The 15,211-nt window shown below is 39.2% G+C and overlaps 1 protein-coding gene across 5 annotated transcripts in view; it reads right to left on the bottom strand.

Moving 5' to 3' along the window:
• The window catches only part of LOC105917892 (glutamate receptor 2), a 104,257-nt gene that overhangs the window by 43,479 nt on the left and 45,567 nt on the right, over nucleotides 1-15,211 (bottom strand). For all 5 annotated transcript variants that reach the window (XM_012852835.3, XM_021310769.2, XM_012852837.3 and 2 more), the window contains exons 14-16: nucleotides 12,409-12,563; nucleotides 11,181-11,379; nucleotides 8,336-8,583 (exon numbers count right to left, since the gene is read on the bottom strand). In XM_012852835.3, coding sequence (XP_012708289.1) covers nucleotides 8,336-8,583; nucleotides 11,181-11,379; nucleotides 12,409-12,563 — 602 coding nt within the window. The remainder of the gene's footprint in view (nucleotides 1-8,335; nucleotides 8,584-11,180; nucleotides 11,380-12,408; nucleotides 12,564-15,211) is intronic.

Raw genomic sequence — 15,211 nt, 5'->3', positions numbered from 1 at the left:
CATATGGACGCAGACCTCCAATAGAGATCCAACACCTCAGCGGTCGTAAAGAGGGCACAACAGCGGCTCAGCATTCTGACGACTCTCAGGAGGATCAACCTGGAGACGGAGCTGCTGACTGTCTTCCACTGCTGCTCAACTGAGAGTGTGTTGACGTATTGCATCTCTGTGTAATACTCAATCTCTGAAGTTGTTAACATCCCTGCCCTACCAGTTCTGGCTGCATTAACCAAAACTTTGCAAAATGCCATAGTTTCACTTTCTTTTTATTTCCCCTCTCAACATCCGCTAACATAATAAATGGCTTCCGTTAGACAATTTAATCCATAAAACCTGCAAACAGTTCACACTGGAGTCAGAATTTTAAAACTAGTGGGAATGGCCTTGCAAAAAAATAAAACATAAAATCTATTTCAGAAAAAAATCGGAGTTGCGCTTTAAGACCGGCAGTGGGAACATAGCCAACACGGCACTACAGGGGATTGTTAACACTTCCCATAAGATCATTGGGCATCCTCCTTCCTCACTTAAGGACCTCTACAGCAACTACTGTCTCAAAAGGGCACACAGCATTTTGAGAGGCAGTACAAACCCAAGACACCGGGTGTTTCAGCTGCTGCCCTCTGGCAGACGTTTCAGGGTGATGAAAACACGGACACACCTGAAAACACCTGTTAAACACATGCAGGTGACAATATAATGTGTCGTTTCAGCTACTTGTCTTGTGCAATAAATACATTTGCAATTTTAAATTTACATAACAGTGCAATAGTTTGCTTACAGTATCTTACAAAAGTATATATGTGCAGCTTTTATATTAATTATTTTTTAATGTCCCAATATGTCTCTGTCTTGTCTGTGTTTTATAATTTGTACAGTGTTTATGCTTTTATTTATCATTATTCGACACAGAGGAGAGAACTGTGGCCCAATTCCGCTGTGCTTTTGTACACTGTTTGCTTGTTCAATGGCAATAAAGACTCTTATCTTAAATACAAAAGCAAGTGATATTTTTTTCCATTTTTTTTGTAAATCACTTTTGTGATAATAATTGTGCATAATTTGTCTTCTGCTTCCCAGTTCTTTTCTTTTTTTGTGTTAGTCTATCACATAAGTCCCAATAAAATGCATTGAACTTTATGGTTGTAATGTGTTAAAATGTGAAAAGGTTCAAAGGGTATGAATAGTGCACATATTTGTGCAAATACCCAGTTCTGCTGACTATACTGAACCTAAATGATAAAATCAAGTTGTATATGACTTTAGATGTGACCTGTATCCAATACATGACTAAATAATAAATGGACAATCAAAGAATATATTACCCAGTGTATAGAAATCCTAAGAAAAATTAAGTTAGGCTCAGCTAATCCATCCATCCATCCATCCATCCATCCATCCATCCATCCATCCATGAAAACATGAGCTGTGCCTGTTTGTGAAACTGCTGTAGTTCATTCAGATACTCTCTGCTCCATAAGACGGTTTTACTTATGTAAGGAAACCTGACTATCACTGATACTACCATATTTCCCAGCACAACACAAACGTTTCTTTAAAAGTTATTCATAATAACAAAAGTTTTTTTTTAATAAATGAGGACCAGTACTCAGAGCTGAAATGCCAGTAAATGCTTGAGGTTTGGATTATGGAAAGGTCCAAACCTGGAACCATTCCAGGCTGACTGAATGCACAGTGATTGGCTTTTTTGTTTGTTATGCCCAATATTACCTGATATAAGGTGGGTGCTGCTTTGTTGTCTGATCATTTTAAATACTTATCATATCATATCTGACATATAAGGCTGACAAACCTCATTTTAGTAGATTTTGTGATATTGACTTTTGTGGTAAATGACAGCAATGTAATCATAGACAAATGTAATAATGTAGACCCTGGATTTGGAAGGAGAGGAAGATGCCGTCAATTAGAACCCCACAGTGCAATATTGTTTCATTAACTTTATATCAACCTGGATTTATGGAAAAAATAATTGTTTTCTAGATCTCTTAACTAATAATCTGGTGAAAATTACATATCCTGAATTAAAACAACCCAGGAACGACAGAGAGAGAGAGAGAGAGAGAGAGAGAGAGAGAGAGAGAGAGAGAGAGAGAAGATGGAGAGAGAGGGCATGGGACGGAGAACCATACAGATATTGGGCAGCTTGCTGAAAAGACAAAGAAATAAGAAACAACATGAGTGACAAACATGCAACACATACAAATACGCATGCTTATTCATTCATTATTCTGTCAACTCATGCGTTGATTCAACCTAGTAATTCATTCAGAAATCAACAATATACTCAAGGTACACTGTCACATCTGCATAGATGTAAAATGTCTGAATAAAAACTGATCAGGGAAGAATACATAAAATCATAGTTAACATGAAGGACCACTTGTATGAGAGAGTTCTAATTGTAGAAGTTATTTTGTTAAGATCCCTCAGATTTCATGTATCCAGTATGTTGTCTGGTAAACAGTGGAAATTGTCATATATATTGTTTAGCCTGGTGTTCCACCAGTCCTCCCAACAGGGATTCCTCATGGCTAACTTTTAGATAATCATCAGCATTGTTTATGTTATTTGCTGGTAAAAGACTGTAAAACCTTGGGAGATGTTCTCTGACGTGTTACTAGGAACATGCTTACAAGGTATCGCTCCACAATATCTAGCAGAGGTATCAGTGTTCATTTGTTCATCTCCCACTTTTGTGTTTGTTTCTCATTTTTAAAACAGGGAATTGCAATGTTCATAGTTGCTGCAAAAATCTTAACGTTCATGTAAGTTCTTTGTTCTCCGAGGGATTAAAGGTTCCTCTTAGAGCTTTGGCTGCTTTAGCTAAAACGCTTTGGTTCAGCACTCTCGTGGGAAAAATTATGGAGAGGAATTAATGAAACTTCAGAACATCAGAAAGCTACATTACAACAAGGTAGGCTGCAACAAAGCTTCATTGCCTGTTCATACATCTGCTCAACTAAACAACTGCACAATTTGCTCGCAATGTGAATAATACTGAAGTTAGTGCCTCCAGTTAGTTCCACACCAATTCTGGCAATTTGTGTTCAAACTAGTGGTGTCCCGGTACTGGTATCAGGCCCGATACCAACATCAAGTACTCATACTTGTACTTGTAAAAGCAACCCGATACTCTGAACTGATACCAATTTTGTGCTTGATTTTCCTCCTGGGCTGGGCTATGCTGCAACTCAAAATGCTGGATGCCCCTCTATACCAGGTAGTGGTGCTACAAACCAAGCGGTTGTTTGCTGACCCTCCAAAAGAAGAAAGAAGCTGAGAAATGAATCTCTAACCAAATTCATTGTCCTTGATGATCAATTGTTTTCAATGGTCAATGGTATTGTTAAGTTATGTGTAATCTATATATACCAATTTATTCAATACTCCGTATCGGTACTTGGAATCAGCAAGTATCTAAACTGAAGTACTTGTACTTGTACTTGTACTTGGTCTGGAAAAAACTGGTATTGGGACACCCCTAGTTCAAACCATGTGTTTGAAATATCTGGGGGATTTAAAGGGTGGAGGCTCTTTTAAGGTTCAGTGAGGGCTGTTGGGGTTCCTGGTAAAAATGTAAATACCAGGAGGAGGAGCCAGACACGTGTCATTGTTTATTACATGCCTGAGTTTTGAGGTCACTCTTCAGTACAGGTTCTGTATAATAGCAGAGATTCCATTTTCTCCTCCTATTTTAAATGGACAAATAAACAAACTGTGCTCACTAAAAGTAGGTTCTGACAGAGCCCGTTACTTTTTAATGAATTTGAGCAACACACTGCCTCATGGGCCACATGTCAAACAAAAAGATGGAATTCAATTAAAGGTTAAAATCTCCAAGTGATAGAATTAAAACTAAAACTGTCAGTGACAGGTTGCTTCATGCTAAATATATGGTAAGGCAATCCAGGACTAACTAATAACAGAGTGCTCAGCACTTAATCCCACCCATCAGGACACCAATGACTGATGTTCATTTGGAGTTTGGTGGGATTATTAACTACCTGGGGATGTATTCCACTACTACATTGGACTGTATCGGGTACAGCAAAGAGTTTTAATATATGACACTACAGCTTTCCATAAATTTGCCAGAAAAAACACCACTGCAGTATTACTAAAAGCCTAAAACATTTGCCCACCGCTGAACAACAATAAGGAGATTGATCTTCAAGCTCCTGCATATTATGATGACAAGCCATCCAGCCATTGCTGTCAGTATGCATACTGGAGGAGTATTTCCCTGTCTGTGGTGTGACTTTTAACACGCTGCAGAAAAATCATGGGTGTCCTCACTGCTGCATGATAGCAGTGATCACCTCTGGCTGATGTATTCATTGAACAGTATCTAACCATCACTGACGTCTGCTCTGTACTGTGACACCTTAGTACCATTATAGCCCTAATGAACTCATAGATGCTCTGTTGGATCATAGATGCTCAGTTGGATTTTATGGTGCATTAGCATCTGGATAGCATAGGGTTGTCACACACCTTAATATTTCAGCATGACATTGATCCCAAGCATCCACGTCTACCTCAACAGAAAGATCCACAACACTCTAAGACATTAAACAGTCTACTGAGATTATAATACTTATTTCAGCACTGATTTTTAAAAGAGAACAGAACAAAAAGCAGCCAAACCCTAAAGAAACACCTCAAGAGCCCTTGGCTACAAATGAGAACTTACTACATTAGTCTGTTGTTCTACATTGTACCAAATAAGAATTACAGCTATCAGACAAAACTATTTTATTTAACAGCTGGACACCCTGGCTTTGCAGAGCCTACTTAAAGGCACATAATTAATGTCAAATGTTATCATCGTCTTATCAAGCAGTGGAAAAAAGGATGCAACCGTCCTGTGAATTGGATTAAGACAGATCTTATTATGTAAGGGGGCCCGCAGCTAAAGGCTAGTGCTTGCAGATGTTGTTGAGCTGTTGCAGCTGGTTGATTGAAAGGAAACATGGCCCCAACAGGAGAGCTGTCTGCTGAAACAATGGAAAGAGCTCTAGAGCTCCTTCAAGACGGTAAATCATCTGTTGAATCCCAGTATACTGGCTCTAAAATCTGGAGCAGGTCCCAACAAGGGGGAACGTTATCTCCTATTGATTTGTATAATTCGACTTGTGCATGCATTTCTTGGAGAATGTCAAAATACAGAATTATTCAATCACTTTTGATTTCAATTCATTATGATTCTATTAATTTTTTCTCTACTTAGTCTCCTCATGAGATCTGCTATTTATTAAATAAATGTAATTCTAATTTAAATGTATAATTGAAAATGACAGAATGTTCAGTTGTTAATTTTTTTTATTTTAAATCTGGGATTAATTTTGTTATTTTTTTGCACTGAAGTGAAATTATTGACTGAACATCCTCCCAGAATCAGTGACTCTGTATTTTTCTCAAGGATGTACAAATGAAGAGAACTTCAAGCAATCAAAAACATCTTCTCTGAATAAGTTTGTTTGCTATGTTAAAATTGCACAACTTCTGTTTTTATTTTTTATCCAGAAATTTCCTTTAATACTAGCATGTGTCAATAAATGACTAAACCTATTCTACATTTTCCTTCGAAGGATTTGGAGGTAGTGAAACAACCTAATGTCATTGATTCCACCTTTTTACCAGCCAACACCCTCCTTTTTATCATTAATATCTACCCTGTTAATATACACTCACTGGCCACTTTATTAGGAACACCTGTAAAATTGCTTGTTAAAATAGATAGTAGATAAGCCAATCCCATCGCAGCCACTCCATGGATGGTGACGAGGACTTTTTGAAGCTCAAAATGAACATCAGCATGAAGAAGAAAGAGAATTTAAGGGACTTTGAATATGGGCTGGTCTGAGTTTCTCAGAAACAACCATATACTAAAATAATTTCACAGAGAGGGATTTTGAAAACAAAAATCAAAGTTGAGGATGAAAACGCATGATTGATTCAAAGGTAACAGTATAACAACTGAAATGTAACCACATGTCGTGACCAAGACCAGAATTCCATGCAGAACAGCATCTCTAAAGGCTCAATAAGTCAAACATTGAAGCAGACGGGCTACAGCAGCAGAAGATCACACCAGGTCCTCTACTGCCAGCTATGAACAGAAATCTGTACACTGAGCTATACTCGCGCGTTGGGTTGGCGCACAGGTCAGAGCAGACTGCGTGCAAGCCCATAGAAGCACTGTGTCATGGTTTAGGGTTTTTATTTGTTTTACTTTGGACATTTCTGGACTTTTCTTATTTAGCTAGTCACCTTTCAGCCATCAGCCACTATCCAATCAGCTCAGTCTCCCTCCAGCCACCACCCTATTCTAGATCATCTCCACCTGTTACCACCAATTAAGTCTAGCTCACCTGTTCACCAGCATACATATACCCTCCTCAGCCAACTCATTGCTGCCAGAACGTCTCTCTTTCCCTCACCTCTCTTCTCATGACGGATCGCCCTGTTTGATGTTCCCTGTGCTACCAGATCCTGTGTGCTCAGCCAGCAGGACTTTCCAGCTTTACTTTACTTTTTCGGAACGCAGCATTACTTTTGGCGACTGCGCCCTTGCGCCCTTTCAATGCGTTGCGTATAAAGATAGCTTAAGGCTACAATTTACAGGTTCACCAACATTGAACAATGACAGATTGGAAAAATATTGCTTGATCCGGTAAGTCTCAATATCAACAGTGGCAATTAGATGGCAGGGTCAGGGTTTGGCACAAATAACCAATAAGTCCCTTTTATTAGCAGCTCAGACTGCAGCTTGTCATGTAATCGTGTTGGGAGTATTTTTGATAGCATACATTGGGCTCCTTAGTGCCGGTTGGCCATTGTTTAAAAGCCTGAGTATGTTTTCTGCATATGCCCATCAATTTATGACTACAGTGTACATGCCATCTGATGGCTACTACCTGCAGGGTAGGGTCACAACCTCAATTTATCTCAAACTGGCTTCTTCAACATGCCATTGGGTTCACTATACTCCAGTGGTCTCCACAGCTACAAACTAATATCAGTCAGCCCAATAGAACCTTGGATATGGAGTGGAACAGGAGGTTTACATCATGGATGTGCAGTTGAAAAGGTAGCAGCAACTGTGGGATGCAATTAAGTTGATATTGACAACATCTCTGGGGAATGTTTCCAACAGCTTGTTAAATCTGTGGCATGAAGAATTAAGGCAGGTCTGGAGGTCAAAGCGCTCCAACCCAGTACTGGCAAGATGTACCTAATAAAGTGGTCCATCAGTGTATGATTCACATGGAACAGTCTGTGGTTTCAATGTATTATAACTGGAACATATGAGGGACTTCAGCTGAAAAAGCTGCATTGTTGGTAAAAAAAGAAAGAAGGTACTGTTAAGGTATCAAACATCCGTGACCCTTAGGAAGATTTTTTTTTTGTAAAATCTGAATATATGAATTTTAAAAAAACTATCAAAACTCACACATTCATATACAAACAAATGTTTAGGTCATACATCTATAGTCAACAATTATCCCCTGATTCAGGTCTTAAAGAGCAAATAGCAAAAAAACAAATTGGAGCTTAATAATTATTCAAATTCAAATATTTGAAGTTTTTTGCCTTCTGTGGGAACAACCACAAACTTTACAGGAATGCTGCAACTAAACAGGATAACATCAGTGTTTCTTTAGAAGCAGTCCAATACGTGGGAATTCTTCTAAACATTTCTTCAAAAATTTCTGCAAAACCATAAATAACTAATATTTAGCCTTTGATTTTAAGTGTTGGGTGATGCAAACCAGGGACTGCTTAACATTCCTGTTTGAATTTTATCCACAGATTATGACAGGCTTACTTTAAGACCTGAGATCTTAAACAACCCTCCCCCAGTTGTCACGGTAACCACCCCAACCATAGGTCGGAGGTGGTAACCACAGTAAAAATACAAACCACTGGGATGATGTCATCAGGGTAGGTGGATTATTATAACAACGAGTAGTGAGCTGCCATGCCCCATTCATCACACTCGCATACTGCAAAACCCAACTGGCTCTAAGGCTTGGGACTAAAGTATGTGCTCCCCAGGGTGTGTTTTCTTTTGTTTATGAGCATTGCTGCACTTGAGCACAGCAGCAGCTCACACACTGGCTAGGTAACACCTGACGTCTGTGGCAGGTGAGCAGTCAGTGTATTTTGATCATTCCTTTTCTCAGAGAGTCTCATGGAGAAAAGAACTGGGACTGGGGAGGGAAACAGTATGCTAGGCAGCAGGTTAGTAGTGTGAATGGTACATGGCAGTGCAGGTAGGCTGGCATTGTTATACTGATCCACCCACCTTAATGGGGATCCTTTGGGCGTGGCAATCCCGTAGCCTTTGGAGTCCAGGTTCCCTCCCACTTTCATGGTGTCACAAGGTTTCCTCTGCTCGATGTACTCATTCATGGTGGACTCCAGCAGGTAAGCGTACTTTCCTTTGGACTTCCTCACACGCTGGACGCCCTCCGATGTTTTCTTGACAAACACGGAAGGCTCTGCGGATTTCATGTACTGCCACATCTTGTCAAACAGGGCAATTTTAGAGCGCTATAAAAAGAGACAGAGGAAAAAGTATTTTTTTTTTGTTAGACTGGGGTGCTGTAGGTGAAATAATATGGCTGCAATAAAAAGGTTAAGGCAGAAGTTGCATTTGGTGTGTTCCCCCCCAACCAGATTAAAAACGGTTTAGATCACAGGCTGAAATGTTACAAAAACAGGTAAAAAGACCAGGAGTTAACTACTTTTGCATGTCACTGTTACCTGTAGGAGTTGCTTTTTCAATTCACAACAAATATAATCCTAACCCACTTTCCAAGAGAAAGAGAAAATCTAATTCATATCCAGAAATACCGTAAATTATCAAAGCAATCTGATACAATCCATGTACACAGCTTCAGATTTAATTACATATATTCCAATTTTCTGGTTTCTGGTTATAATAAAATGCAGTCAAATCTATTTTGTAATTTTGAATGGTAAGAAGCTCCCTCACTAAAGAAAACCCAGCTGTTAGCAAGCCCTGATAATAAAACCAAACAGGGCATTATTTTCTCAACAGAGCTGCAAACAAAGTTATGAATCCAAATGAAAGCACCTCTGTGCTGTACATCTATTGACACTATCTTTATAATTAAATATGAAAGGGAACTGCAGTAGGAATGGAGCATTTGTCACTCCTATGGAAGTCCACCTTTTTGTTAATTACAATGTTTGTGTCCTTGCTGTTTTGCTTTGAAATGAGGCAAAACTGATTAAGAAGACTTTCATTGCTGGTTTCCATTGGCCCTCTTTAGCACTGACGAAAGTTATTTCTTCTGGCCCAGCTAAGAGCCGGCACCAAGGCATTGCCAGTTTTTCTGTGCTTTCAATCAAATCATTCAGACGGATTGGTCAAAAAGTTTCCTATCTAAGGAAAGCCAGCAGATTGCATCGACTCTTGACAAGCAGCATTCACTCCTCCTGAAAGAGCGTAGAGCCACAGTGGACAGTCGTCTGTTTTGTTGATGGCTTTGCAGCAATCCCTCATACTGAGCATGCATGAAGCGACATTTTGTTGTGTGCCTGGAGCCTCTGGAAATACTGAAAAGCTGAATTTATTAGATATATTCTGTAACATTTTCTTCGCTGTTACGTCACACCTCTTTTTGTCTAAATAAGGTAAAAGGTGTCCCACCATTTTTCCTCCATGTTTAGTTGTCGTTTTGATTTTGTAGTCCAAACACAAAGATGCTGAAGCTGTCTGTGGACAACTCTAAATGTTGGGTTGTTGGCTGTGTTAACTCACACACGTCACTCCCCCATTATCAGGACCTTGTCGAAGTGCTTGGTTAAACTTTATTTTTAGTGGGAATGTACCCGCATCCCCGTTTGGGCAAGATATCAACGCTTCAGTAATGTTTGCCAGTATGAAGAGTGATTTTCCTGTTAGTGCAAGCGTTTTAAAAGGTTTATTAATAGAATAGACTAGAGCTTGTGCAGGTTGTGAGCAGACCAACTCATAAAACACATCAACTCACAAAATGGCTTTCAATAGTCTGGCAGCATGAAGCAGTGAGGACCTGGTATACAAAGGCTGTTGAGTTTAGCTTAATAGTGCTGCTGCTGGAGGATGGATGACAGGTGCAGCACTGATTGCAATGTGCAGAGGGAGGAGAGTGTGGGAGCAGAAGACAGACAGACAGACAGACATAATTATAACAACCCGACACACCGTCACCACCATAATAACCACAACAGGGAAGGCGTTTGAACATCTTCAAAACCCAAAAATAACCATCCAGTTTCTGATTGATATTTTACACAACAGCACTAGCGATAATGTGGCTTAGACTTCTTGGAAAATATATTCCTGGGGATTAAAGGCCAGGGCAGCATTGGTAGAAATCCATGTTGAGACGTTTAATAAAAGCCCCAAAGTGCCAGTGGAACAGGAGAAAGAGACAGTTGATGTACAGCAAAAGCAAAGCAGGATGAAGCAAATGGGAAATATCATATCTCTGTCAATAATGCTGAAAGGAATGCAGCAGGAATATCAGGAATGAAGTTTTGTATGTGTAAGCAGCCCATTGTTCAGCTCAAAGCTACACAAAAAACCGATAACCACAACCCCCCTCCCCCAATCCCTGATCACTTTGTGATGAACCTAAGAGGATTCACCTGAACATATGTAAGACCTGCAGGGAAATCCTCAAAGGGCTGAGATCTAGCTAGAGATCCCCTTACAGGAAATCTGATATTACCCCATATAGCTCATAGTGGTGGCTTGAGATTATCTCCTGGGGTAGATCAGGTGCTGGTGGGATGAATCTGTATATGGACCATCCGAACAATACAAAGGTGATGTTGCACACTGCATTAGGCTTACTTTACTATATGTTTACTATATTATGATTAAAAGTAGGTTTTTACTGCTCTTACAAAGCTGATGGCCCTTTAAAAACTTCCAAATCAAAAATAGTGAGGTGCAACCAAGCACCAAAACTAAATTAAATTTTATTTATATAGCACCAACTCATAAAACATGTCATCTCAAGGCACTTTCCAAAGTCAAATTTAATCTGTCTTTCCTCATGTATGAAGGGAAGCAGAGTTGATAATTGCCTTAAGGGGGAGACACAATCATTCCTTATTAAAGAAAACCTTACCCTGAAGAATTCTTTGGTTGACCCAGAGTCCAGTGTCCCATAGGCAATCTCTGTCTGCTTAGCAAGGTCCTCAGCACTCTCAATGGGAGAAACCATTCTCTCCACCGTCAAGAAGGCAGCCAGGTTGGCAGTGTATGATGAGATAATAATCAGAGTGAAGAACCACCACACCCCTCCAACTATACGACCTGAAAGAGACCTGCACACAAAAGCACACAGTTCAGGTTCTGCTGGGAGTACTGTCTCCTCACCAGGCTTCCTTTAATCACAGAATGAGAACACCATTCATCAACAAAAAACAGAAAGAAAGAGTTTATATTTAGCATTTAATGTCTTTATATAAAGACAATATTGGTGTAGCACCATGACCTATTTTAATTGTTGCTACACTAAATGACTGAATTCGTTTGATCTGGAAGTGTAAAATGACAGGTCCCAAAGAGCACTTACAGTCTGATAAAGTAGTAAAAATAAATTAGACAGCCCTCATTAATGTTCACACCAAAAAATGCAACTTTTAGATTATATAAGCAGCAGAAAGAGGATTGGAAAAATGACATGTTAGAGCAGGGGTTCCCAAACATATCCACCTGTGACCCCCCAAATAACAGCACCAGAAACCAGAGGCACAAATTTAATGGGGGATGTTTTATTTGTGGGAATTACAAGAATAATGCCTTGAAATTGCAAGACTTAAATATTAATTTTCTGGGAACTCTGTGTTAAAATGAGAAACATAGAGCATCTTGTAAAGTTATATCGTTTTCACAAATACGGAAATACTAAATCTTTTTAGCAAATCAGTTTCAAATTATTATTAGTATCAGGACTTTAAAACGATTGTGCGAATTACTGTGTGACTTCATTTTCTTAATATTACAACTTTATTCTCGTAATGTTCTTTATTCTTGTACATCTTATGACTTTATTCTTGTGATTTCCTAAAATAAAAAAGACATTTCCACAAAAAACAACAACATACTTGGAAGAAGTCATAGACTTTCGATAGAAAAAATCTTTTTCCAGGATTAAAGGCATACATTTGCCATATTAAAACAAGTATATGGCTGACATTGTAAAGTCAGAAATTTTAGATCATCCCACAACCCCCAGGACCCCCAAGACCCCCACCTTGGAAACCTCCTGAGTATTCTGAATGGAAACCATATCTTTAGACAACAGATAAGAGTGAAAAACAAAAAAATCAGCGCTTATATGTCATACCAACCTTGGGGAAATATCACACCCCTGTCGCATGAAAGCACCCAGAGAAAACCACAGAGAGTTAAAGATCCCAAACTCATTGGTTGATTCGGTTGTCAGTGGCAATGCGCCGTCCTCTGGCTCCTCAAGTGTCCACTCATAGGGGCTGAACCTTGACACCTACAGGAAAAGCATTTCTATGTTAATCAACTGATCATACTGAAGATTTCAAACACATTCCTTCACAACTAGAAAAACATTGTGCTAATTCCACATTGAGCTAATTCCACAGAGTACATAATTCAGACAGAGTATATAAAGCAAAGGTGGAGGTTAGAAAATAAATCATATAACATTATCAGGTGTCTGAACGACAAAGTAAAATATGAAAATAATCAAAAGATTTAAATCCACATTTTATTAATCCAATGTCTTACTAGTGCAGTTCAACCTGTCCCCCCACCCATAACCACAGTAGAGAACAAAAGTGGCTTAGTGGGTGTAGGCATTTAAAGCAATAACAGCATTCTTCTGGTTTTAAGGTAATAACAGATCACCTGTTCACTATAGTCTCATTCCTGGATTTCAAAATAAAGGCATAGCTTAAAAATTACGATATAGATTAATATTTTAATTTCGCATCAATGTAAATGAACCGTCATTTAATCGATATATCGACGTGGATCGATGTATTGCTACACCCCTAGTGGGTACAGCAGGGTGCTTGCAACCTAGGAAGGCTGCAAGTTTACTGGTTTGAATCCCACAGCCTGCCACTCTGGGTCCCTGAGCCAGACCCTTAGCTCCACAATGCTCCCACATTCTGTTCAGTGGCAGCTCACTCCTCCCTAAGGGAGGGCTTAAATGTAGGGTACAAATTTCATTAGAATGTAGAGTTGTAATGAAAACTAAAGACAGTTATCTCTATTATTAATAACTAACTCCTCACTGATCATCTGCCTTCTTGCTAAGCCAACTGTTACCATCCCAGCATCCATACACTGCCTTCTTCCCTCAGTTCAGGGTCAGAGCTTCATGCTACCTGTTGGTATGCCTCTTTATTCTTGATTCATCCTAACCCTAGGCTGCCACTTCATGTCACAATACTGGTTCATTAGAAATTCCAAATCTGACCCCAGATCTATAGTAGATTCTGGTGCTGGCATTACTCTCAGATTCGGCATTGGAATGAATCCTTTTCAACAAGACCACAAGGCACAAATAACATTATTCATCAAAGTGAGGCCTATGTAACAAAGCACTATCACTATGCTGTAAGCACGTGACTTTATTTGGTATGATAATATTATGAGCCCCAGACATTATGGACAGTGTTTTCAGCTTGACACTGTTTCAGGCATGCACATAGGGGGCTGGAACACCTGCCCCTTTTTCCTCCTTGTCCACAAGTGCTCTTCTGCTAAAAAACAACAACAAAAAAACATAAAAAAACAAAACAATAAAAAAAAACTTTTTTCATACTTCCTCCTCTGATGGCAAATGAAACAATTCTTAATGTTATTAAAGTATTATTAATATTATTTCATAAAAGAAATGGCATACAATGCCCCCCAGTCACCTTTGACCTTTCACCGTCATAAAACCGGTGAGTCATAGGCATGGTGAGATATCTCTACTTTTAAGACGACACAGCAACTTTGTGTCGTTTCTCCTTTAGTCAATAGACACAGACCAGCAGAATAGGGGCTAAACACACGTGGAGGAGAGAGGAGACCTGCACTCCTGTGACATAATCCTGAACGGGTGGAGGAGACAGGTGAAGAGAAGGAGGGGCTCCAAGGAAGCTGCCGAGTAGGTCTGACTCAACTGAGCTCTAGGAAAATAAACTTCTAACCGGCTAAAAGAAGGAAGCGCATCTGAAATGTGCATAATACGTCTGCAGTTTTTCTACAGGTAACTGATAGAGACATAAATGTCAAGCTGTGACAGGAAAAAAAATGCAGAAAGCCAAAGTGAGCCTGCTTGGAGCCTCATCAAGCAACCCTCTATCCTCGTGCCATGATTATGCTAGCACTCTCCCTCCAGTAACTGTTCTCTTGTCAGATATGGAGATAAGATGTTTGCTCCTCAATTAGCACCTTTTTTATTTCAGATGTTTATAGAGTGTATTTTAGCCAGGGTTTTGCCCTGGAGTATGACCCAAGGATTAATCATACTAATTCCCAAACCAAAAAAAAGAGATTTACTTTATCTTCACAACTGGTACCACATAAGTTTGTTAAACAACAATTATAAAATTTTAGCCCTTATCTTTGCACAAAGAATTAAACTAGTATTGAATTCTATAATAGATGAGGAACAATCTCATTTTCTATATAACAGACACATCTCCAAATAATCGAGACAGCTGTGGTTAGCTTATTATTCAATGGTCTAGGCTTCAAATTGACATTTTGCTCCTATGCAGGATGGAATATCTCTATACCTGCCTATAATCAAAAAAGTTCTCCCAAGTGACATTCATATTTTAATAAAAATATTGAATAAACATATGCATGGTGTTGTGTTCTTAGATTTGAATCTATTGTACAACTCTGTTAACTATTTTGTAACACATCAAGTTACACTGCCCTTTTTTTACTTTGACCACCTGCCCATTTGGTGGTCTCTGCATGGCTCGGCTCTGTTTCTACATTTGATACTCTTATTTTGAAGTAAGAAAGGAAGTAGATCTTGAGTTGGCCTGTTTTGTCTCCAGGAGTAAGACGAAAACTTACTCCTGAAGAAGCCTCCACCACTTGTGAAGATGGTATTTTCAGTACCCAGTAAAAGTAAGAAACAGACTGACAGACAAGAACCGGAATATG

This window comes from Fundulus heteroclitus, chromosome 5, assembly GCF_011125445.2.
Source record: "Fundulus heteroclitus isolate FHET01 chromosome 5, MU-UCD_Fhet_4.1, whole genome shotgun sequence".
Lineage (NCBI taxonomy): Eukaryota > Metazoa > Chordata > Actinopteri > Cyprinodontiformes > Fundulidae > Fundulus > Fundulus heteroclitus.
Note: the sequence above shows the minus strand (reverse complement) of the source record. Positions and strands in the feature narration are given on the sequence as shown.